Source organism: Micropterus salmoides, unplaced genomic scaffold, assembly GCF_014851395.1.
Source record: "Micropterus salmoides isolate LMB-PRFRI ecotype aquatic unplaced genomic scaffold, ASM1485139v1 Ms_hic_scaffold_5, whole genome shotgun sequence".
Lineage (NCBI taxonomy): Eukaryota > Metazoa > Chordata > Actinopteri > Centrarchiformes > Centrarchidae > Micropterus > Micropterus salmoides.
Genome location: NW_024044237.1, coordinates 15,995,492 through 16,022,052, shown reverse-complemented (window position 1 = coordinate 16,022,052; position 26,561 = coordinate 15,995,492). Strand labels below are relative to the sequence as shown.

At 41.6% G+C, this 26,561-nt stretch overlaps 1 protein-coding gene across 1 annotated transcript; it reads right to left on the bottom strand.

Moving 5' to 3' along the window:
- Positions 1 to 1,270: 1,270 nt before the first annotated feature.
- Positions 1,271 to 7,751, bottom strand: LOC119888143. The gene is made up of 5 exons (XM_038698602.1): positions 7,524 to 7,751; positions 7,291 to 7,314; positions 6,784 to 6,843; positions 3,940 to 4,034; positions 1,271 to 2,996 (listed from the first exon to the last, which is right to left on the bottom strand). The coding sequence occupies exons 1-5, from the start codon at positions 7,740 to 7,742 to the stop codon at positions 1,862 to 1,864; spliced, it is 1,533 nt and encodes a 510-aa protein (XP_038554530.1). The 5' UTR covers positions 7,743 to 7,751; the 3' UTR covers positions 1,271 to 1,861.
- Between the last annotated feature and the right edge of the window lie 18,810 nt (positions 7,752 to 26,561).

Below are 26,561 nucleotides of genomic sequence, written 5' to 3'. Positions count from 1 at the left end.
CGATGAAACGCGTGACAGTGTGTGGAGCTGTAAGTGCAATAATTGTTTCCATGACTATTCGGCTTATTGGTGGCTGTGAGGGGCCAAAATCATCAGCATTGCTGCGTTTGTCCTGTGGCAAATAAACGAAGCGTCATCACCAGCTTCAATTTAATTGAAAACGCATTACTGCGTAAAGTCAGTGTTGAGATGACGTCCCTCACCAACTCGCTGACAAAGTTTATGCCTGCGCGGTGCGACCCCGTCCTGTTTTAAGGGGGTAAGCCAGAAATCGGACAGTGAAGCCGACCAAAAATGACGTAAAAACCCTGTGAAACCCTGTCGCACCTGAGAGATGTAACCGTATTGCTTAGATTATAAACTCTCGGCAATCAAAAAAAAACTATCAGAGCAATGGGCTGATTAAACAGCGACGATCCGAGTCAGACAAACACACTGAGCCATGAAACTTTTGTTGGCGCATTTATACAGCTACCAGAATGTTTCTGCAGTTGTTCTACGTCATTAAAGCACGGTTATGCTGCGCGACCATGCGCAGTAGACGCTGGTGCCAACAGGAAGTGGCCCTGTAGTAGTATTTTATTGGTCCAAAACTGGCTTCACTGCTCTCCATTCAAATCAGCGGGGTGGCTTCCTCCAGTAATATACTGTCTATGGTCTTGTTAACTGCGCGTTGTCAGAATTCTTCCTCTCCTCTACGCATGTCTCTGTCTCCACAGCACCATCACAGGCCCTACTGGCAACTCCTAACCACTTGAGAGACCTCTCGAGCTGTCTGAAATAACTGGGAGAGTAAGAGTGATTCTTAGCTTTGAGAAATTTGATAACTTTTATTCTTAAGTTTAAAAGTAGGAGTAAATTTCATGAATTCTCAGCACTTAAGACTAAAACGACACTTTAAGAAGCTTAGCCTATCCCTGGTTATTAATTATCTGTTGGTTTGAGTCTTTTGCTTAAACCACACTATGTCCTGTTTATGTCCACACATGTCTTTAAAACACCAGAAAGCATTGATGGTTAAACCACAGGCAGAAACTTTTTTTTTTTTTTGATGAGTGAACTGTCCTGGCAAAGACAAAACCGGTTGCGTCCAGTTAGGGTGAGATGAATAGCAATACACTTCTCACAGTTTTCATGCAGTTGATATGCAGTTTGGATACTTCTGCACAAACCTCACAGGGACAGAGAGAGAAGTCTGTTTTGGCAGCTAAAACAAGCACATGAGCATTTTAACACACTAATTCCCATAACAGAACAAAGCACACTGAAATCAATTTAAGGTTTTTATTGTCATGAGCTCAGGACAAAACAGTCAACAAAGATCCAGACAAAATCTGTACTTGAGTTACAACAGTAATTAGAGCTCTAATTACAAATGACACCCAAAGTTAAGGTTTCCAACCTTTAAAAATTTATTAATTCAAAATGACTTAATAAAAGTAAACTAATATTAGTAATAAATTACTAATTTTAGTATTTTTTTTACTATTAAGACCACAAACTTCTGTGTAATTACAGAAAGTGAAGGTCTTACTTTTACATATTAAGAAATATATTCAAAACATTATATACATTTTGTAATAATATATATAATATTGTGATTGAAATGAAGTATTTAATCAGTCCAAAATATTCTCACTCTGTTCTGGGGACCTGATAAAGCTGTAAAGGGCTGCTGTTCCCCAAAGTTGACTTAAGGTCTTTTAGAAACAGATGAACTACAGCAGTGTTAAAATCTGTGGTTATTTGTTCTCTAATAGGTGACATTGAACTATAGATAACCATTTCATTCCAGTTCTTTGTAAAAATGTCAATAATTTTATTGTGGATCAGTGGGTGAAATGTGAGTGAAGAAATTATTTCACTCCACGGGCACATGTTGGTCTTTTCTCAGATTAACTGAATTTTCTGCCAGTTTCACAAGTTTGTGGAGACACGATTGAATATCATCTTTTGGTTTGCTTCTTTGTTTTGTGTCTTTAATATCTAAGAGTGTCTGGTAGATACCACATTTTAAAACTTCTTTTCTGAAAAATGTACTGTCCAGTTTGAAAGGGATTTTCTTGCATGTTTGAACATATGGATAAAAACAGCTGCTGGGACTTGAGATGTCAGAGAACTTGAGATCTGCAAAATAATTTGGACCCGTTAGTCCCCAAAACTTTGTGAACGCCACATCAATAAAAAATCCATATTTACTGAGCCACTGATCAGCCATCTCTAAAAGTTTAAACATACATGGCTCAATATGTTTTTCTCTCTTCAAACAAGGACTGTTGAGAGTATAAATTAAAATATGCCGCACATTTGTTCCGTTGTTCAGTAGAAATTTGTCAATTTGTCGAATTAAGCTTTCCTCACTGTGTGATGTAACTTCAGTGGAAGGAGAAGCAGAATTTTTCCTCTTCTTGTTTCGAAAATATGGACAAACGCCCTGAAAATGCTTATATTTACCATTTTTCATTTTACAAACAGCAAATGCATATTGTTTGCCCCTTTTATGTTTCGTCTGGTAAGATTTTAACCAAAGCTCCAGGTGTCTACCTGCAGGCACTGCATTAAGACCTAATTCATTTTTTGCATCTGAAAATAATGTCATTATTCGCTTAAAAAGTTGCTTTTTATCACGACAAGTTGTTAGCTTAATGAAAGTGTCTTTTAACAGCATCATTTTCTCTGTAAGGGAAGTCTGTCTTATACCTACAGTACTGAAATCAGAGGGGCTGTAATTTGGTAAAACAACTGCAGCCTGTAAATCTTGTAAATTGGCTGTTCTTGATATCATTGAAGGTAAATTACTGGCATTTTTAACAGTCCACAAAAAATCGTTTACCGGATTTTTTGCAATAAGGTATAAATTTAGGTTTCTGAAAGAATGCAAATGAAAAATATTTATATTGAAGTTAGGTAACTGAAAATCTTCATCAAAATAATAGTTTTGAAAAATGTTGTTCTCCAGCCCATAGAGATGATCCTCCTGCTGCTGGTCCTCTTCCCTGGATAATGAAAAAGGGTGAACTTAGTTTAATTCACACGACAAAATCTTGTGCTAAACATTATGTTATTTAACCTTTCAGCTGCAATGATCCCCATACACTGAATACATTCAGCTACAACTGTAAACTGCCAACTGACTGTCAAAGACCAAGTGAACTCTGTGGTAGTGTTGGATTGAAAAGTATTTCATATTTAATATCCTCTCCACTGTTTGGACATTGGGATGGCCAAAGCATTATAGTACTGCTCAATATAAAGGAGTTCACAACACAGCTGAGTAAGACTGTCCTCTCAAAAAACTAAAACAGAATCAGTCGTTTCATAACGTTTACTTTCAGGTGACAAATCCTCTGTGATTGTATTGACTAGAGTCAGAAGTCAGGTTTTAATAAAGTGACAAAGTCTGTGTATGGAGGAGGTCGGGCTGGATGGATGAGTCACCAAAAAGTTAAACTTGAACACAGAACCTTCTGCCCTAACTTCCCCTAAATTTAAGGAAGTACAGCCTAATTCATTGTAACCCACTCCGTCTTTTCCTAAACCTAACCAAGTGGTTTCTGTGCTTAAACAAACCTTAACCATATTATCATTAAACCTGTTTATTTTTTCACAGCAGTTTATTTTACAGGTTTGGAATGAACAGACAAATGATGCTGTCATACCATTAGCATATAACCCTTTTGTGTTGTTGTCAACAAGTAAGATATATTTGACTAATTTTAGTTGACAGAAAAAAATAAATAAGCAAAGCTACCAAAAGAGATATGGCATGACTATAAAAAACTTTGGTAAATAAAGCATGTTAAAATAAAAAAAAGGTTTATTATTGAAAATGTTTAGATTTGCATAACTGATAACTTATAACTAACTGAACTTGTCTTTACCATTTACCAGTTGACCTAATGACAGTAGGCCTACAGCATTTCATTTCTTGGAGTTTACCTTTGGGGTGTGAAGAGCTGTATCCTGGTGGAATCGGTTGAAAACATCTCTTCCCTCTCAAGCATTTCTGGAACTTGTTGTCTGCTTCTGTCCGGCTTAGTGAGGAAAATAAAAATGATTTAGCCAACTGGTAAATGAACTGTAGACTATTGTATAGCTTTCTAGTCTTCCAAACACTCAAAGCTTTTTACACTCCTTCATGTTACCCAATTCACACCCATTCATACTGCGATGGCACAGCCTTCGGGAGCAGGGACATGCACAGACATTTTGGGGGGCAGGGGCTCAAGTGAAAAAAAAGGGCACTTCTTACATATTTTGAATCAATGAATGCACCAAGGACATAAAAATAAATTGTTTAAATAACATTTTCATTCACATGCAAGATAACCTCCAGTTTTACACAGCCAAGCAACAGAATACTGAATTGCCTGAATACATTAATGTATCGATCAATTAATCAATGTATTGATTATTATTGCCACACTTACCACTCGTGCACACACACAAACACACGCGACAAGGACTTAGTTTCACTTTTGAGGGAGGGCTGTCTGTATCATGTAAAGATCAATCAGCATACAACCAACTGATAGAATGGATAGTTGTAGATGAGAAACCTGTGATCAAAATTATGAAGTTACTGTTTTAAGCAGGACACTTTTTTCATGTAGTGGTTAATTTTGAGACTTCTATTGAGTGGTCTATTTTGCTTCCATGTCTCCTTTTAGTCTAATGGTAGGAAAACATAAACAAAACACATTTAGACGGTGCTCGTTTTAAGCCTACTAACCTGTGTCTGTATGCATCTGTAGATTTCTTCTAAATGAACCAAAGCAAGGTAATCTGCATATTTAAACATAATATTTCAGGGGAAACCAAGCGGGAAGCTTCCGGTCTGAGAAGCAAGCGAGCGTGCAAGTCCCTTAAGCCTGCATTCTGTTGAACGGCCAGCAGGGGACGACTCCACTGGTTGCAGAAATAAGTGTGATTGTATAGAAGTCTATGGTAAAATGACCCTACTCCTCACCTGAATAATTACCTCAGTAAACGCTTTCCTAATGAGTTCATGGTCTCAGTTGCTAGTTTCAAGTCTTCTTTAACACAGCATGATGTTCATTTAGTAAATTATGGTCCCATTTAGAGGAAAATAGACCATAAAGCAGAGTATGCTTCAGGGCGGGACTATCTGAGATAGTCAAGTCATTACAACGGCGACCTGTCAATCAGGCTAGAGTGACTCGTACCCATGGAACTGTGTAAATTTAACCAGCACCACTGAAAAAGAGTTGGCTGCCAATTTTCTCTGGTTAGTTGGCTACATTTAGTTTTTAGACTGTTTTATGCTAGACAAAATTATCATCCTGGTTAAAATGACAGTTTACGTGAATTACAAATGCACCTAGCTAAGCAAGCTAGCTAGCTCCACAGGGAGCTGTTGGCTCCACAGTCTCTTCCAAATATGGTCATGTCCGATGCCGCTGGTTGCAAAAAATCAACATGGCGGCACCCTAACGGCCAAACTTGAGGCTACAAACCAACGTAGTCACGATGACTTTGCCCACTTCTCTTATACAGTTTATGTGGGAAACACTCTTGATGTAGGTCATTAACAATTTAGTATTACAGAAGCAAATCCTAACTAACTTTCAGAATCATATCTTATCTCAGGTTAGGAAATCCTAAATACTCAATCTAACATCGGTTATCAATTTTTATGTCTGTTACCTAGCAACCCATGCCACTTTTCTCATCTCGTGAGCTAAATGGCTTTTAACAGCTGTTTTACGGTAGTTTTTTTAATGAAACATAGGCTACTGAAAAATGGAGCAGAAACAACAACTATTATTGAACTTCAAGTCAGAAGTGTTTTTAACCTCCGTCGAGAAATCCAAATTCACGTAGGCTAATGCTTAACTCGGGAGATTAAAGATAGAGAGTGGGCTAAAATAGCTGACACAGTCAACGCCGCATATCCGGCCTCCAGCAGAGTGTTGACACTGTTAAAATGAAAATAATTCCTTTTACAAGTGATACGAAGAGAAAGGCAACTGTTGTGTCCAAAGAGCAGAGGAAAACTGGTGGTGGCTCCTCCTGTGCTGATACTTTTGTTACATCGGGCCTTTACTTTAGGCTATATAATGAGACATTATCTAGCATTACATCGCCTACAGCCTTTCCACTAACGAGTGTTTTGTCACCAACCGCATAGGTAGAATCAATTAAGTCCCAACTGTTGACATTTTATTGATTTTGTAAAATCAATCAGAGATGCCATGTGGATTACACAAGTTAGCTAACACTAGCCTACCTGGTGGAAAAGTAAAGTTAGGACAGCTTAACAGTTCTCCTAAAGTTAGGAGAATTTATTTAAGATTTTAAGTTAGGATGCTTCTGTAATACACTTTTCCATGGTTTATCATGGTTACCAAGCAGTTAGGATAGGATAGGATCTGCTGGTTAGGAGGTTTCTGTATAAGATGCCAGGCTCATATCTAAATGAATGGGGAGAGAGCCAGAACTGCATTGATACAGGTCACTGGGACATAAAAACTACATGACTAGAATCAGCATTAAAATCTGATAATACTCGCTGAAAAAGTTTGACAACTTTGCCCCAAAGGTTTTAAAGCGTTTTTCCTGACCGGTTACACGTCTACTCTGCATGCGTCACCACTTCAACGCATGCGCAGTACAAGTAATACGGACCCTCACGCCAGTGGAACCACATGATTGGCTGAAAGATGATTCCCGCTTTGGCCGTTAAAAGCAGATCATTGGCTTTCTAGCGGGAGGGGCGGGATAACCGCCAGCTTTCATGTTCACATGTTCATGACCACTCACCTCATAAACTGAGAAAATCACAGCTGGCATAAGAGCTGGGAGGGGCTGCTGCCTGTGTGTCTGTGAGAGAGAGAGAGAGAGAGCATCTGAACGATCTGAACTCCACAAAGTCTAATCTCCCGATCTGATATTTTTATTCTATATCCATGAAGGAGTATGAAGTATATAGCCTATATACAGAAAAAAGGACACCTTCTCTTGAGGAAGAAAAGGGCAGGTGCTGAAGCCCCTTTTGATGTTTAGGCTATAGGCAATGTCTGTTCGGGATTAATTTGTGGACACGTCAACATGCAGACTGGGGGAAGCAGCCCCCGGACATAAAAAACTGGGTGTAGCCTAAATTCAACAAATTCTCATCCCAAGGCGTGAAAATCCGACGTTTGTGAAATAACTTAAATATTCATGTAATATTTCAGTAACTTGTAGTTTTTTTTTTTAGGCCTTGTAGCAGTTTTTGTTTTCTATGTCCAACAGTGTTTTAATAGGAGTGTAGAGTAGGCTGCTTACCGGCATTGCTTGGGGCTGCGGATCCTAAAGAGAAACATTTGATTAGATTAGCTTATCAATTCAAAGACAATTTTACAAGTAGGCTAAAAGTTTGTAGTCATTGCTTTATATTTAGTTTGATGCTTATCATACCATGACTTCATTCGGCACATTAATGCGAAGGCTACAGATAAAACACCATATCTATTATGAAAAACAGGGAGCAGAATTTGTTCAAAACTGTCGTGACTTACCAGAATTGATCCACAACCCCCATCAAGCGGGGGCCGACAGATGTGTTCTAGAGGATATGTAAAAAACTTATATCTTACTGTTCGATAAGATTCTATGTTTTTTTCAGAAATCCAGTCGAGAGCAGACCTGTCAACCCCCGCTTGGTACTTGTTTATTTTTCTTTCTTGCTTTCTTTTGTTTGTTTGGTCGGACTTCGTTGAAGAAAGATTAGTAGCCATTGTTCGTGTGCTTCCGTGTGGCTGCTTATAAGTGCTTCCCATGGCCAATCATTTTGGAGAATCTATTGTCGCCTTGCCAACTTTGGCTACAGTAGATGCTGGAATGATGAGTTTCAGGTTTAAAGGGTGGAGCAACCACTTGTGTTGTAAAGTGGTAATTTACTGAGAGAGTTAAAATAAAAGCAGTGCAGAGAGTCACGTAACACCAGAGTTCAGCAAGCTATTTGTGAGCTAAGCTACTAGCGACTCTACATTAAATGAAGCTTCACTAAACAGAAGCCATAGGCCCCCAGTGAAATGTAGCAAGCTAAGCTACAGCAACGTGGCAAAAGTAGCTTAATTACATCTAAGCTACTTTAAATTTTGAATATTTTATAGTTAGGTCTAGTGACGTCTTATACACACAAACAGGCTAGGCCGAGTTTATATGAACTAACTTCATTCCACAGTAGCACTAGACGAAAGACTAAAAACCTGCTCCAAACAGTGTGTGTGTGCGAGAGAGTGAGCTAAATCAGACACACAGAAACTCTTCTACTTCCTGCCACATCATTGCAGCTGAATGTATTTCCTAATGCAACAAACGGAGAACCATTGTTGTTTTTATAAAGTTACTTAATTATCACATTATTATCATTGAATTTTTTTTTAATAATTGTTCCTTTGAAAAATTCTACTGCTTGTCAAAAAGCAAGACATATTTTCAATGTAACATATTCGTCTTTCTGAAGTTTTTTAGAGAGAGAGAAGAGAGAGAGAGAGAGAGAGAGAGAGAGAGAGATCTCATCTCATGGAAACAAGTTTCTGCCACTACAAATCAAAGTTTCCTCCTCACTAGAGGAAGAGGTGTCCAGGCTGGACCCTGGTCCTTCTCATAAGAGGTGTTACAATAACTATCACAATAGAAAGTAAACTCAGTCACGCGTCTTTACTCCCCTGCAGCAAAGTCGCAGACATCAGCCCAAGGACCGGTAGGTGGTGTCACCTTCACACGGAAGCGCTTCTTCCAGCTGCACATACAGGTCCGTGTGTGGCGGTGGCGTCACTTACTGATCCTTCAGAAATGCTTGGGGAAATGTAGCGTGTGTAGAAGCTACCGCGCTACTCGGTCAATGAAAGAGCTTCGCTACTGAAAAGCTATTTGGTTAAGAAAATAGTGACGCTACCACCAAGCTACTGAGAAATGTAGTTAAACTAGTAGCTACTGTCCAACACTGCGTAACACTGTAGTAACACTTCATAGAAGAGGGTTAGTAGGCTAATTACAAAAACGTTATCAGAAATCAGAATTAGAAATATTTATTGATCCCTGAGGGGAAATTCAGTACCGAACATTACCATGAATAAATTGCAGCCAGAATTGCATAGTATTGCACATTAATTATTGACAGATAATATTGCACAAAAACAGATAATAATGTCCTGTTGTAGGCCTATAACTAACTAAATGCCCATTTGTCAGACACTTAGAGGGAAGAGTTAAAAGTTTGATGGCCACAGGCAGAAATTACTTCCTGTGGCGCTCTGTGGTGCATTTTGGGGGACTAAGTCTTGCACTGAAAGTGCTCCTGTGTTTGAGCAGCTCGTCATGGAGTGGGTGGGAGACATTGTCCAAGATGACGATGGACAGCATCCTCCTCTCTGACACCACAGACAGAGAGTCCTGCTCCACCCCCACAATGTCACTGGCCTTGTGGATCAGTTTGTTGAGCCTGTTGGCGTCCGCTACCCTCAACCTGCTGCCCCAGCATGCAACAGCAAATAGGATAACACTGGCCACCACAGCCTCATAAAACATCCTCAGCATTGTGCTGCAGATGTTGAAGGACTTTAGTCTCCTCAGAAAATAGAGATGGCTTTGGCCCTTCCTGTAAAGGGCTTGAGTGTTCTTGGCCCAGTCCAGTTTACTGTCAATGTGCACTCCCAGGTATTTGTAATCCTCCACAATGTCCACACTGATCCCCTGGATGGAAACAGGGGTCACTGGTGCCTTAATTGGCTCTCCTTAGTTTTATTGTAAAACTACACTGTTATTTCCCCTGCAACCCTGTACGCAGGATAAGCAGTTGATGATGGATGGACACTGTTATTTTGAGTAAATGCCAGCGTTTCATAAGCCTGTTAGTAGGTAATAGGCTATATGTTAGTAATTGTTTTTACAGCAAAGTCAAACTCAACAGAGCTGTATTTTTATTATTTTTATACAGTAAAATGACAGCTTTTGATTTTCTTCATGTTAAAGGCCCCTAACCTTACCATAACCATTGGAAACATTTGTGCCTAAACCTAAGTCAGCGTCTTTATGCATGATGACCCACCAACCCTGTGCAATGTGCTTGCAGCAACCTGATCTCACAGAAATAGGCCTACGTGAAATGTAGCATATGGCTAGTAGGTAGGATTAGCCTCCTTTGTGTTGTTGCGACATAGCAAACTGCAACATTTCATATGGACGCCAAAGGGTACCACATTTCGTTTACATCTTCAGCTTTTGCTCTTCACCCCTGCATCCCCACCACCCAATATTATATAGCTGCAGTACCGGTTGGCTGTTGATTTTACTGAAATAAATAAGGGGAAAACAATAGAATGAGTCTGGGAACTGTGTCCAGAGGTGCCACCATAGCAACCTGTACAGATGCACAGAGAAGAAAATAGAATAACAGTTTTATGTCCCACACAGTGCTTTTAACTAAACCTTTCGGTGAAGGGACCTCGCTAAAGATGACTAGCCTCACCAGCCAGAAGCTGTCAAAAGAACAAAGTGAAACAAGCTGAAATGGTTTAAAAAGTGTACATGAATGTGACTGGCAGCTAAACTCAGATTCTCACTGGAAGTTAAACTAGAGTTGTTCTTTTCCAAATCAGATCTTCTGTACGGTAATTCTTTTTCCCCTTGTTAAGTGGAAGCGACTGGGAACAACAGAAACTCAGCCACAAAGTGGTAGGCCACAGCGGGGTCAACACATACTGAGGCGCACAGTGCGCAGAAGTGCCAGTGAAACGGTCCCATCTTTCCCATTCCTGTTCCAACATGACTACGCACTAGTGCACAAAGCAAGGTCCATAAAGACATGGATGAGCGAGTTTGCAGGAGGAGGAACTTGACAAGACACCTTTGAGATGCATTAGAGCGGAGACTGCAAGCCAGGCCTTCTCGTCCAACATCTGTGCCTGACCTAACAAATGCACTTCTAGAAGAATGGTCAGAAATTCCCATGAACACACTTCTGAACCTTGTGGAAGGCCTTCCCACTAGAGTTGAATGTATTATAGCTGCCAAGGGTGGACCAACTCCATATTAAACCCAACGAATTAAGAATAGGATGTCATCAACCTTCATGAGCATGTAACGGCAGGCATCCCAAAACTTTTGGTGATATAGTGTGTGTTGAAACTACACACTACACTTAATTGAAGCAGTTGCTGTACAGTAATGGTAAAATGTATATATAAAAGGTAACTAATGTAAACAGGTTGTGCAATAATGTACGTAATGAGAAAAGGTATGGATAACCTGTTGTTCTGGCCCTGTAGCCGGGTGTGTTTTGGTTTTGTGTCTGTTGCTGTGTTTTTCTCTATTCCAGTAGGCTACTTATCCAAGGTGATGCCCTTCGCCCTCTGCAGCCAGGTGATTGTGCCGGTGGGTCAGATGACAGTTTGGAGCTGCATGGAGTGCTGTGGAGCTGTTGGAAACTGTGTGTAGCTGTGTGCTCAGATCTCGTGGAGCTGTGTGCTCACCCTCTGTTTCTCTGTGGAGGGAAGGTGTTTGATTGCTCTTTGTTTAAGTTGACGGATGCGTGTTTAGTTAAGTAGCCGCCTAGTCTAGAACACTGTGCTTATTAAGAAAGTGGCTTTATGCTGTTGATTGTGAGTTTCATTTATTATATTGTTAATAAACATTTATTATGTTTGCACACAATGTTTACTGTTCCTTTTGGTTCTTATTTGTTGCTCTTCTCCTCACCTCTGGACTGGAGCCACCTGAGGATGTAACACCTATGGTTAAACAGCTTGTAAACAGGTAGTAAAATAAAAAAACTATCTACTGTATACTGTGATGTGTATAGGTATAAACAGGTAGGCCTAATATCATGTATGTTGAGACGTAAAGGGGTTGAACCAGGTAAGTAAGCAGGTGGAGTCAGTGCAGTAGACTATGTGATGGTCCTCTTTTCCTATAAATACAGTAGTCATTGTAGAGTTTCTGGTGTTTTGAGTTTGGAAAAAGACAATGAAGACAATACTTTATTGATCCCACAAGGGGGGGATTCAATGATTTTTTTTTGTTATTATCACAATTATCTGCTTTCACAGTGATGTTTGATTTTGTCTCACTCCTTTTTTCCCGGCTGTGTGATGATTATGGTTATGATATTTCTACATCTTAGAAGCCAGGATAAATCTGATAAATATGGCAACAACGAAACCAAAACCAACATCAGGAGACTGTGAGGAATCATTTCCTCATCTCTGTGCTGTTGTTTCAGATGTGGAGGGAGTGTCAGACCAGGCTGTGGGTGTTTCTGAACACACTTTGGTTCTGGGATGGGCTCTTCTGGTTGACAGCCTCTGCAGTAGGCCTGGTTTCCTCAGAGTGCTCTGTAATGAGACATTTCAAAGCATGAGAATACTTCAACACTGATATCTGCTATTTGCAGTGTGACAATAGTGTGATCCAGTAGAGGGAGACAAAGTCCACCTCAACTGTATGTAGAATTACTAAACGATATGTAAACACAATGTAAATAGTAACCGTAACTGTATATACAGTATGTGTGAGCTTGCTTGCCTTGTTCATTCTCTGGGCTGAAATCCATTTATTTTGTAATCATCTGTGTGCTTATTTTAATTCTTAGTCTTGACAAATCACATGCTCTGAAACTGGAAGACTCTCGGACTTCTGGTGTTGGAAGTGATTTTTTAGTACCCGTGTCCTTTCTATTTCAGACATTTTAGCTCCTCTCCATCACGAAGTAGAAAATTTCCAGACTGAGTCTAAACTGATGTTTGTGCATGAACATCCTGCTATGTGCTCTACTCAGACTGGTTATAAAGTGTTTTAGGGCCAAAGGTTGAAAACCAACCTGTCCCCTGCCTCCTTCTTAAATTAATGTTTGTACTGAATGACAAGAAGACGGCACATAATTAAAAGACAATTTTGTCTTATGAAGATACAACCCTGCATTTTATCTTGTGTTCATTCCATTTTTTTCCATTTATTGTTTTCTGTTTAAAAGCATTATTGTATACAGGGATGTTCATTTGTGTATTATTTGTGCCATTTTGTGTTCTCAAAGCTGATGTCAGAAAGGATTACAGTATGCTTATGTGTGCTGGGACAATGGTATCTAACAAGCTCATGTATCAGTAATGAATCGACTAATAAAGCAAATTAAATCATTGTGTTAGGCCTACTGCCTGTTGTTCACTTGAAAACAAAAGAATATGTTCAACGCATTCTCATCTCAATGCGTCATAACTGACGCTTTCAGACAGCGTGGCTGTTTCTCAATCTACGTTCTTGTCTGTACTGGTGTTCTTGTGGATTTGTGAAAGGTCATAAGTCGCAGCCAAAGTACTGTTCCACTGCTCTGCATTCAAATCAGCGGGGTGGCTTCGTCCAGTAATATACTGTCTATGGAGAAAACGCACAACTGTAACTTATAATAAGCCTAGTGCTGTTTGTGTCACATAAAGTAGTTTTAATAGTTTTTTATGCGGGAAGATAGTTGTTTAAACTCCAAATATGTGGTTGATTTCTCATGACTGAGCTGATTTAAAAAATTGCTATGACGTTGTCGAGATGTGAGGTCCCGTCCGCTAACATGTCCGGTCATCACCGCGGTGACGTTAGTTTTAAGTTAGATATTCGACAGACATTCACACAGGATCCGGTGACGGCTTCTTACTCAGTTCACCCAGTGTCGGCAGTATAAATGCGGTTAGCTCACCTCCGACAGCTCGCTTTTAACCACGGGGGTCAGCTTAGGGACCATCAATAAATTACAATTGTATTGTATTGTATAACCGTGTTATGGGAAAATCATCATTTATTTCAATACCTTCCAAGATATAAACCAATGCCGAATTGTAATACTACACTAGGCAAATCAGAACCACCTCTTCATTTAAGATTTGAGTACTTGTTTTATTTTATATTAGCGTAATATTTATTAATATTTTATGGAAAATAATGCTTTTTTTTTTCAATAGCTTCCATGTCATGTGATTCATGGACTCCAAACCAATGCCGGATTGTAGTAGGCCTACTACACTAAGCAAATCAGACACACCTCTTCATTTTAGATTTGAGTACTTGTTTTATTTTACATAGACAGTATATTACTGGACGAAGCCACCCCGCTGATTTGAATGGAGAGCAGTGAAGCCAGTTTTGGACCAATAAAATACTACTACAGGGCCACTTCCTGTTGGCACCAGCGTCTACTGCGCATGATCGTGCAGCATAACCGTGCTTTAATGACGTAGAACAACTGCAGAAACATTCTGGTAGCTGTATAAATGTGCCAACAAAAGTTTCATGGCTCAGTGTGTTTGTCTGACTCGGATCGTCACTGTTTAATCAGCCCACCTACAAGGTTCACCTGCCAAACATATATATGCCATATATACCTGTATGTATTCAGGTAGACCACCTATTGGCCGCTGGGGCGCAAGAAATGCGGCCGCCATCTTGAACCGGTCATACTCCCAGTTGCGCAGCTGAAGAAAGCAGGATGCCAGAGCGCTGTGCAGCATATTCATGCTCAAATCGGCGGACCATCGCAAACAGGGCTCGGGGGATTACTTTTCACAAGTAAGATTTGACATTACCATACTATTGGTTATATTTTGTGAATATAATATTACCAGAGAGTTGAGAAGGAGCAAGGATACCGGCCGATGTTCACCCAGCTATGAACTGAGACTAGATAAATCATATTCCATATTTGTATATTAAGGTTGCTTTGTTTTTATTTTCTCTGTTCTGTAAAGTGTCTTTGGTCACTGTGTAAAACGCTATATAAATATAATGTATTATGTTTTTATTATTATTATTATTATTATGATGAGGTACTGAAAACTGCGTGGCGCTTCAACAGTGCAAGCTCCTAAGGTGTCGACAGTCACACACATCGACCGGGAGGAGACTGGAACGGAGGGTGTTTTTCTGCTTGGGGACACACTGAGGAGACACAGTTTGGCATCGACTACCATCGTTCTGACTTGTTGTCATTGGTTGTGTCTGTGTTTCTCAGGATAAGGCCGCCACGCTGCCAAACTCACTTCTCTTGAACTGCAGAAAGGGAGCACGAGAAAGAAGCTCTGCAAAACAGTCCTCTTTCAGGGTTTTTAGCTCATGCAAAGCTTTTGTGCGTGTGTGTGTGTGTGTGTGTGTGTGTGTGTGTGTTGGGCTGCTAAATGTCAAGAGGGACAAATATAAAAAGCTTCAAGTGGACTGGAGATATAATTTAATCATATATTGTTTGTTTGTTAATCATATATTTATTGGTTCAAATGATTAAATGATGTCTGCAGCAGGGGTGGGTACATCTAATGTAGGCCTACTCTTAATTTCGCTACATTTTCCAATCATACCTTTTATAACTTAACCCAGTCTGTAATCTGCATTTTGCTTCATTAACCGAAATGAGCTGTCAGGCTGTGTGCCTGCAGTTACGCAGTAGCCTAAAGTGCTGGTCGGGCGCTTGTCACATTCACAGAGCTGGGCAGATGCAAACATTTAGAAAATCACACCTTTTCAGTTTAAGGCTTTATGTTCTACTAATACAACTGAAATCTCTGTCCATAAATATCGCTGGTAGTCTTTCACTCAGCAGCTGCCAGCTGTTATTTTATTTTTCAGATGCACAGAGAGAGAAAGAGAGAGAGAGAGACAGAGAATATGGTGGATAAAACAGTCCTGTTGGGGCAGCTTCCTCTGTATGCAGGTTTACCTGCTTCAACAACGAGCTGCGATCGTTACTGCCACAATAATTCTTTGCGTTGTGAAGATTATTTAGATGCTTCAGGAATAATCACATTGTATTGGCAGCCTGTGCTACTGCAAAACAAGTGGTTAGATTGGCTACATCTCCCTAATAAAAGGCACAGGTAACAAAAGTTGGCTGGGCAGCAAAAGTGATATTTTAAAGTGATCTTATAAACACCTTCATAGAGATTTAAAAGGAAAATAATTGCAGAAATAGCTAAATTACAGATAATCTACTTCTTCACTGCATTTGCAGGAATATTTTACTTGAAAAAATAAACTCATCAAGTTGCCTGTCTAATGCAATAGACAGTCCATTTTTACTCTGATAGCCTATCTTGATCTTTCCTCATGTGGACACATAGTGGCTGTGATCCTGCACAACAAAACATGCAAGAATTAAATCCCCACACTAGCAAGGATAGTAGTGGTGCAACGGGTTGCAGAAGCATGGTATGGATCCCTTCCACACAGTGCGGCACGCAGGTGGACCGCGGATTGATTGCAAAGTTTATGATTTATCCTGTTTGACCTCTCAAAATATCCTTTATTCTGGAAATGTCAGAGAACCCAGTTAGATTCTGAATGTGCAGAACTTTGATTGTGGGCAGAAAACTTGCTGATACACAGGAGCTATTAAAGTCCAGGAGTTTATAACTGAATTAAAATGATAAAAACGGTAAAATGGTGCCACATGCATTTAAAGAGGTTACCTCAATCAGTCACGCCTGCCTGTGTGTTGATTCAGCAGTGATAATATTAAATGAATTTAGAGAAAATATAGATCTGTGAACAATCTTTTCCCAGGCACCCAGCTTCAAGGTCCTCATAACACAAGACGTAAACAAACCTCCCAATTTAAAACAAAAGAGAAAGTTAATTCTAAATTTAAAAGAAAAACCCCCTAAAAGGTTCATTCTTTATTACATTCTGGGAATTAAGGGTTATTTAAACACTACGGAAAATGGGTTCAAATAACAGTAAGAAGGAACAATACCCTTCAATAATGAATACTCCTAATATTAATTACATGATTAACAACCATGGTAATCGAAGCACTGACCAACTGGACATTTGGGTAAAAGAGTGTGTCTTTTCAGCAACAGGCAGCTTTCAGTCTCAGACAATCAGAAACTTTAAAGAGTAAGTTAGAAAGACAATGAAAAGAGAAAACCTAGAAAAGACTGGACAGCAGATTGTTTAAAGGAAGCACTTCTCAGGGGCAGGGAAAAAGGCAGGGACAGCATCTCTTAACATTTCTGCATCTCAGTTTGTCAAACCAGGTCCTGATCTGGACCCGGTCCACCCCCCAGAAGACAGCACCAGCCTGTATCAGTATCACTGCTACTACCAGCAACACAGACAGCAACAGCTGTCAGCGCAAAAACTATAGCTAGAAAGCAGAAAGCCAATGCTGTTCTGAAAATTGACGCTCAACTCGACACCCTGGGTGAGGCGACAGGAGAAAGGGCAGGGGGAACCTGTCACTCTCACTCCTCCACCGTACAAAGACCAATATTTTCCTCGGATCCAAAATGGAGGTGAAGGATTTGCCTCATTGCTACAGAGAATAAAAGCAGATTTTTCGGCAGCAGACTCACAGAAATCCACAGCACACACAGGCTCACAAGAACTGGGAGCAATGGGAGGAACAAACCCCCCGAGAAGCCCACCTGAGAAACTGTGTCATCAATGGCACCAAGCCCGAAGTCAGTTACATGGTGAAACACAACTTTGTTAACATTGTGTAACACTGTGTGTGACCTGGGATTCTGGAAATCTTGAGACTGTTGAAAAAACTGAAGCTGTTTAAAATTCCTCAAATGACAAAACAAAGAGGATATACACAGCTACAGACAGGCTGCCAACGGCACAGCTGATGGTGTACTAGGACCAATACTGAGGAAGAGGAAGGGGTCGTGATTGAAGAGGCAGAGGAAGAGGACATGGCATGTCTGATGCTTGTTTGAAAACAAAAAACAAAAAACATTACTGGACACTGGGCTAGCGATTGTCCGGAGAATGAAAATGATCAAATGGCTGATTGACTGGAGTGGGGGGAGGACCGAGGCCGGAGAAGGAATGGACGGGTTTGGACACAGGAGCTGAGATGACAGAACAATCTATACATAAATCACGTGAGAGCACCCACACAGACACACATGCTGACACTGAAGCAGGTGCATATAAACGCACGCATGCCTAAGCACACAACTCAGGGGTGACATAAACACTTATTAGAAGTTAAGAATTATATACTGCTCTAAAAGATTTTTGTGATTTCCACTTCTGAGAGAATTGTTGTGAGTTTCTGATGCAGCATCACAGTTTGTTAAACTGAGTCAAAGGGAGTTGATATCAGTGAAGGATGCCAGAAGCAGCAGTAAACTTTGTCAACCATTCCTTTATCACAGAAGTCAAAACAACATGCACACAGACAGACTCAGTGTCTCCACAAGAACTAGGCTGCACATCACATGTACATGTTGCTGATACGACCTTAAGGACAGATGGTTCAGAAACATGAACTGATTGTATTGGAGCAATAAAAGATGTGCTGTTTCAGTTATTGTGAATGATCCGCACTCTAAAACTCTGTTTCACAGACCTAACTCAGTTGCCCATGTCTCTCTGGTCAAAGCTGAAAATGACAGGTGGGAGAATTTAGGATGAAAAACATGCTGTGAAGCCGGTGGGTGGGAAAAGACATCAGATCAAAATGTTGACTTTCATAGTCAACTGCAGGTATATTGTAAAATATTTTCTGTTGTAGTGAATGCAGTAAGTACTGTTCCAGAAACAGATGTCAAATTTGATAAGAGATGAAAAAAAAAGTCATGACAAACAAATCTTTGTGAAAGACGTCTCTAGATTTCACACCTTCCTGATGATGACCATAAAGCTGGCAGATCTAAACTGCAGTCTGTGTCTGAATGATATTGTTTTGGGTCATGTGATCACTGCAAAGCCCTCTCACCCCAAAGCAAATTGAAGCAATTCAGACCATCCTAAAATGAGAGTCAAAGAAACAGGCAAATTAACTTTTTAGGGATGACAGTGCTCACATTAAGGCACCATGGGCAGAAACCGCACATGGGAAAGGCCTGAGATTTTTTTGTTGATTTAAAGCTGGCTCTTTAATGTCCACCGACCCTCGGTCTACCAGACTATAACAAAACTTTCACTTGACCCTTGACGAGAAGGGGGTACATGACTTCAGTACTATTACAAGACCACGGGGTCACGACTGAGACCTGTAGCCTATTTTTCATCCAAACCTGACTCTGGCTTTCATTATCAGAATATGATCCATTTGGTTGATAACATTTCAGAAGGATATACCAGCCGCACGTTTACAGTTTTACCCCCATTCACATTAGCGGAGGGCTAAACCAGAAGTTAGCCATCTCGGCAGGCAAAAGTCAATACAATCAACGCTGTAGCGCTACTGCAGATTGATGGACATACGGACGCACAAGTATAAATCCATTGCTATGTGCATAGCTACGCTGTAGGCTATGCATGTAGGCCCTATGCAAGAGTATAAATCAAGCTTTAGTGTAACACACAGTAAGGGCCAGATCCATACCACCAGCAAGAGCCGTTCTTCAGATGTGCAAAATCTGTTCCGTCAGTCAGAGAAAGTTACCACAATCTGCCTATTCAAAATGATCCAGCTAAAACAAGATAACAATGTTTTTTAATCACTGGAGATTTAACTGTTCACTATGATGTAATATGATTATATTTTAGATATTAAAAACCTTATTCAACAGTACCTTTTGGGCGGCGCGGTAATGCAGTGGTTAGCACTGTTGCCTCACAGTAAGAAGGTTGAGCGTTCAAACTCCCTGTGTGGAGTTTGCATGTTCTCCCCATGTTCGCGTGGATTCTCTCCGGGTGCTCCGGCTTCCTCCAACCATCCAAAGACATGCAGGCTAGGTTAATTGGTGTTTCTAAAATTGTCCTTAGGTGTGAATGGTGTGAGTGTGAGTGGTTGTTTGTCTATGTGTGGCCCTGCGATGGACTGGCAACCTGTCCAGGGTGCACCCCGCCTTTCGTCCGATGTCAGCTGGGATTGGCTCCAGCCCCCCGCGACCCTGTACGCAGGATAAGCAGTTGATGATGGATGGATTGAACAGTACGTTTTTCATTTTTAATAATGACAGCAATCTCACAATGTGAACAACATAAAACCCTACAGCTGTGCACATCACAACATGCATACAATTGCTGACTTAGGTTTCGGCACACACCCCGATGGTTAGGGTTAGGATAAGATGCTTTGGGAAGCTGTCAACGCATTTTAAACAAACGTATAACGTAATGCGATAGGCCTAGACAGGGCGTTCAGATGAACCCAGTCTCATACGGACGCCGAAGGGTCCCTTTTGCATTAAATAACGCTAATAAAGCGTAAGTATTTGATGCCCTCAGATGAGAACAGACAACAACACATGAATAATTATGAACAGGCACATTTGCGGTAACCTTCTTTGACAGACAGGACCCCTTTTGCGCATGTGAAGAGCGGCTCTTGCTGGCAGTACGGATATGGTACTTACAGATAGGCTACTGATTATGGAACATCCAAAGTGATAGAACTGAATGAAAGAATAAATAAATAAATGGGGAAATAAATGCAAGAAAGAATGAATGAATAAAAGGATAAATAAATAAATGCGGAAATATATCAAGGAAAGAATGAATGAATAAAATAATAAATAAATAAATGCAGAAATATATCAAAGAAAGAAAGAATGAATAAAAGAATAAATAAATAAATGCAGAAATATATCTAAGAAAGAATGAATGAATAAAAGAATAAATACATACTTTTGCTTTTGCCTTTCCCCAAGGAGACCTATGTGTATTGCTTTTCCCTTAGAGAACTATGTGTATTGCTTTTTCCTTCCTCTTCCTTAACTGTCAATCAACGTGTTGTGGCCCGCCTACTAAGTCCAACTAATCACTCACAGAAGTATTTCTCTCCATGATCAGAGATGTATAAAGGTCTGATACACACTCCATACCAGTTGGTGGCGGTAATGCACCAATTCGTTGTTATACAACTGACAATAAAAGCACAAGAAGAAGAAGAAGAAGGAAGAAGAAGCTAATGTTAGACAGAACCCCAGCACATGTCAATGTGATCTAAATGCAGAAGTCCATTTACCGGAGATAACTGTAAGAGAGAGAGGGAGAGGAAGAGGGCGGAGAGGCAGAGGTGTTGGAGGTGCAGTCAGGGCAAGGAGAGGCAGAGGACCTACCTAGAGTGATGGCTCAATAGAGGACGAAGAAAGAGTGGAAGCCCTCCAAAGGAACCCGAGGGCTGTTACCGAGGTTTGTATTTATAAGGTTGTTGTAACGTTATTATATTCTGACCTGTTTGCACTTTATGACAAACCCCAGCACACAGTGATAATGTTATTTACATAGCAGCTCTGTGCACATGTACTGTACTGTGTACATGTACTGAGACAGGTACTGTAACATTAGATAGTAGTAACATGTCATTTACTGGGCAACAATGATTATATGAAGCCATATTATACACTGGCCAGCCTGCAAACCCTAATATGCAGTACCATGTTGCCAACATAATGTCATGCAACTTATAAAGCCTTATTTTATCAGAATCACAAATTCTTTATTGATACCCGAGGGGAAATTCTTGGTCACAATTGCTAAGCTTGCATGTCAATTAAATATAAAAATTATAAAATCTAAATCTAAATAAAGGTAATGTGGACATGTAAAGTAATTTACAGCATCAACAGAAGTGTAATGATAAATAGTAGTAGTGCATTAAATACTAATAGTAATAATGAGTACCGGTATATTTCATTTGGAATGGATACAATCTTGAAAACAACATCGAGGCAGAGTAACCAGAGTATTGAAGCAGAGAATATTGCTTATTGAGTATTTTTCCTGTGTTCTCTTTCTTCAGACTTCTTCAAGAGATGACCCTTGAAGAACACAGAGCTCTCCACCCTTCTGCTGGAGAGGCGGCCAGGCCTGGTCTTTGATGCCTTAATGATGCATCAACGCAGACATGGTGCCCCACCGTCTGCCGGAGTGCCAGGAGTACCTTGGTGTACTTGTGGTAACTGTAGGGAAATGCTGTGGCCAGGAGCAAGTGAACGTCTCGGGTTACGTATGTAACCCTTGTTCCCCCGAGAAGTGGAACGAGACACTGCGTCGGTGATGACACTATGGGAACGCCTCTGGGCCGTAGAGCGACGGACTTAGCTCTCCGTGTGACCAAGGAAATGGCTTGTTCCATCGGCCGATCCATGGCGGCTTTGGTGGTTACGGAGCGCCATCTGTGGCTCAACCTCTCAAGCATCCAGGGGAAGGAGAGGGCTTTTCTCCTGGATGCGCCCCTCTTGCCTACTGGCCTGTTTGGCGAAGCAGTGGATGCTGTCGTCAACAGGTTCCGGCACGCCAAAACTCAGGGAGAGGCATTTGAGCGATATCTCCCCCGCCGGTCAGGACCGCGATGGCTCAGGAAAGGCGGACGCAGCTTTCGTCCAGCACCTACCGCCCCAGCCAGAAGCAGAACGTCGCTTCACGGGATCCCCCTCAACCAACCTGGGATGCAAGATGGCGCTCTCGCGTCATTCAGTCTCGGCGGGCCTGGGTGAAGAGGTCTTCGAGTAGGGGGACCCACCACCACGACTGGGCTCACAAACTGTGGTTCACCGGCGAGCTTTCCCTGGCCGTCCTCCACTTCAGGGCGCCACTGGGGATTCCCGCGGGACACCGGCCACCAGCCCTGAGGGGCAGGTCCCCTTGGCGAATTTCGCGGAAGCTTGGTGAAGCCTTGCAAACATTTCCCCGTGGGTCCTGCGCACAGGTCATTGACGTACACGTTTTAATCAATAAATCATTTTGATAATGAATGGCACACAACTTCTAATATTATTATACACACACAAGAATCTGATACTTGGACACACTGGTTACATTCTGCATAATTATTTTGACCACATACAACCAAGGGGCGGATTTCTTTCACAAATTTGCACACCATAAAATCATTGTATGACCGTTTATTACTATATTTAGTCATTACATTGTCATAAGATAATCCTCTATCCATATGGTAAAGAAAAAACACACAATGCTGACCGCACACTACAGAATCCACATCTTGCACTTGTCTAACAGAATGTTGCGTGGATTTACAATTACTGTTGAGAAAGACAGAAAAGGATTCAGGAAAATGTGAGTATATCGGAGAGTTCCCAAAACTGTCAAAGAATGATCCCACACCCTGCTTGTCAATATAGATAGATACCCAGTGTTGTCCTCCCAGGTGGGAGGGGAAAGAAAGACTCCAAGAAAGACACCTTGCTTCACTACCTTATCAAGTACTTTTGACAATTCTATCGTATTCATACTATCGTTTGTTAAAGTTAGAAAAAGTCAATGAGAACCTGTCTTCTTGATGATATCTCAATTATAGAATCATATGTGGCGTAAATAACCGCATTTATTGTGCGTTGAAGTGGATTTCTAAAATGAGCCTCTAATCTAACGCTACCGTTTTTAATGAGCGACAAATGGTCTCCGCATCCTTCATCAGGGCTCAGGTTAAAAAAGTTAAAAAGGTTATGGCCATAGCGTTGTTTTTAAGATACTTTCCAGTTGCGGAGTACAATTGATGAAACTCCCTGATGGCATTCCCTCTGGTAAAGTTGGGTTGAAAGGGTTTTGAAGGATATTGTTGGCCGTCAACGTATAAACAAAAAAACTCTATTATAATGGTTAAATGTAAATGGATTACATGCATAACTACCTGTAAATGCCTCATGATCTACAAATCCCACTACAATAAATTTAGGTATTTGTCCCAAGAATGCATTTTCTTGATTACAAACACGAGTGCCCGTTGGGACGCTAAAATTTTTAAGACAGACTCTGTCTATGGGACATTTAATGTTGCCATGCGTTAATGCCTTAGCGTGCGCTGGCTTAACAGCCGTAGATACGGTGACTTTCTTTACAAAGCCGGTGCTGAACCACGTCTCCCACTCTTTAGACGTGATGGGGTAGCCTTTTTGTTCCTCTGGGGTTCCCATCCTTGCCTTTTGAATGATAGAATCATCCTTGCACGATCTAAAAAAGTGTAAGATGTGGGATTCTGGGTTGTAGACTTCAAGGTCTATATCTACATGATGGAGCTCTCCTGGCACAGACCCGCACCATTGTGTGGTATAGACTCCTTTTGAAGCACTCATATCTTAACAGACTTTGTTTCTGAAGTAATTCCAGTCTTTGGCTGAAAAACTAATGTACGGTGTGCTTTCACAAAAATTTCATCAAGCTCTCTTGTATAAGATGAACTGTTCCATGCTCAAACAAGAATCCCGACATTATAAAATCTTCCACCGCCCATTCAAACTGAGGCGCCCAGGCCTTTCAGTCCAGAATATCAGCCAATGTTGTTGGGGGAGTCTTCTTTCTGGGAGCTATACTCATTGCAACAGGATCTATAATTATACGTCGTTGTGACGTCCATGATTGTGATGCTGCAAAGATGGCGCTGTTGTTCTGCACGAAGATAGCTCTGTCTGATACGGATTTACCCAAAAAATCGTTCAGTCACACTGTTCCACGCTGTCGGTCAGATGTAAGTCAAAAAACTAGCCCGCTATATATATACAACCGATTGCTAAAGCCACTCCCAAACATCCGCTTTTAGAGGATAACACCGGACATCCCATATACGCAAACCCCCTTTTCACACCCGACTTCACCTTTTGGTGATCGACCCCCACCACCGCTAATAGAGGATGAGGCTGGACACGCCCTAATACACACACCCATGTCTTTGTTGTTCAACCTTGCTATGACCCCAATCTTTTTTTTTATTATATTTTTTTTATTTCTTTTTTTTTTCATAACATTGTATTTTTTTATTAATTTTTTAAAAATTATTTTTTTATATAATTTAAAATTATTTTTATTAATCAAAAATGTATTCATGTCCACATGCATGCGCTTTGCTGGCCTTTATTTACTACTTAAAATTAACCAATTCACACTGGCTGATCACTACGCACTTGCCGCCAAGGCGCCGCCGGTCTCCCATCTGCAGTCCCAATCACTCCCATTCAAAAATCCACACGGTCTGGCGGTGACGGCAGGGTAGACTGCTCCTTATCCTGCTCCTAGTGATCTTTGCTTTGGCACTATTCACTCATCATAGAGTACTATCTGTTGGTACTATCTACAATGGAAAACAGAGCACGGCCAAACCTGGTACAGATAATAGAAAATGCGTCTCACGTCAAATAACTACGTTTTGCCACTTTTTCTGAAAGCCTTGGTATTGGATGCCCTAGGAAAAGGACAAACATCCACCTTGGTTATTCAGTGTCAAAGTACAGTAATGCAGTGCTTTGACACTGAATAATATAATAATAATATTTTGCACTGGTACTTCTTTTAGTGTAGTTTTTTTTATTGTGATTAAAGGTTGTGTGTACAAAAGAAAAACCCAACTACTCTGTCTATTCCACAAACTAAACACTCACTCACCTCTAAATTGGTGCACGTAACAGAAATTCAACCAATATGCAGTGAACGTCTCGGGTTACGTATGTAACCCTTGTTCCCCGAGAAGAGGAACGAGACATTGCGTCGGGGACGACACTATGGGAACGCCTCTGGGCGTGGCAGGGCTGAAACATGAATGAAACTACTCCAATCCTATTGGTGTTGCTAGAACGGTAGCGTGTGACGGCGTAACTGGAGGCGTATATAAGCACGCCGGCACACAGGACACATTAGCCCTTTTCTATGAAGCAAGGTACTCCAGGCGGGGTGAGGTGTGGCGGACCGACACAGTTCGAGTTCCCCGAGAAGGGGAACGAGACGACACTATGGGAATGACAATACCCACTTAGGCCGCGCCGAAACCCCGCCTGCCCCCAGCGTGCAGAACCTGACGGCACGACTAAGAGGACAGCGCACGGGTGCTGGGTGCAGAAGGAAGGTCCACACTGTAGAACCGGATGAAGGTGTGAGGGGTGGCCCAGCCAGCCGCATCACACAAATCCTGGAGCGATGCCCCTGCGAGGAGGGCCCTAGAAGCCGCCATGCCTCGAGTAGAGTGCGCCCTTACGGCCACAGGTGAAGGTAACCCGCGCACCTGATAGGACAGGGAAATAGTCTGAACAATCCAGTTGCTGATCGTGTGTTTGGAAGCTGGGACCCCAGCCTTGGGCGACCCTAAACAAACCAGCAGCGCTTCGAGAACCACCGCCAGGTCCCAGGTGGGAAGCCTGGAATGAGTCACAGGTCTCATCCTCCGTGCTCCACGGAGGAAGCGCACGACCAGTGGATGCCTCCCCAGAGGCCCATCCCTCAGAGGGGTATGGAACGCCACGGCAGCCACATATACCTTGAGTGTGGATGGGGAAAGGCAAGCAGAGAAACGGTCCTGGAGGAACTCCAGCACCATAGTCACCGGGCAGGTAACTGGGTCCACCACTCGTTCTCTGCACCAGGTGGCAAACACATTCCACTGTAGGCCGTACATCCTTCTCGTGGACGGGGCTCTGGAGCTGAGCAGTGTCTCGACTGTTCCTGCCGCGAGGCCCGCATCCAGAAACTGGACCCCCCTCAGGGGCCAGACCCACAGTCTCCATAGGGCGGGGCAAGGGTGAAAGACCTGGCCCTGCGCCTGAGACAGCAGGCAAAATTAAGTGTGATAACCACACTCGGGCCGGCCAAAACGGGACTACTAACAGTAGGCTGACACCGTCCTGACAGACCCGCTCCAGAACCCCCGGAAGCAGAGCGACAGG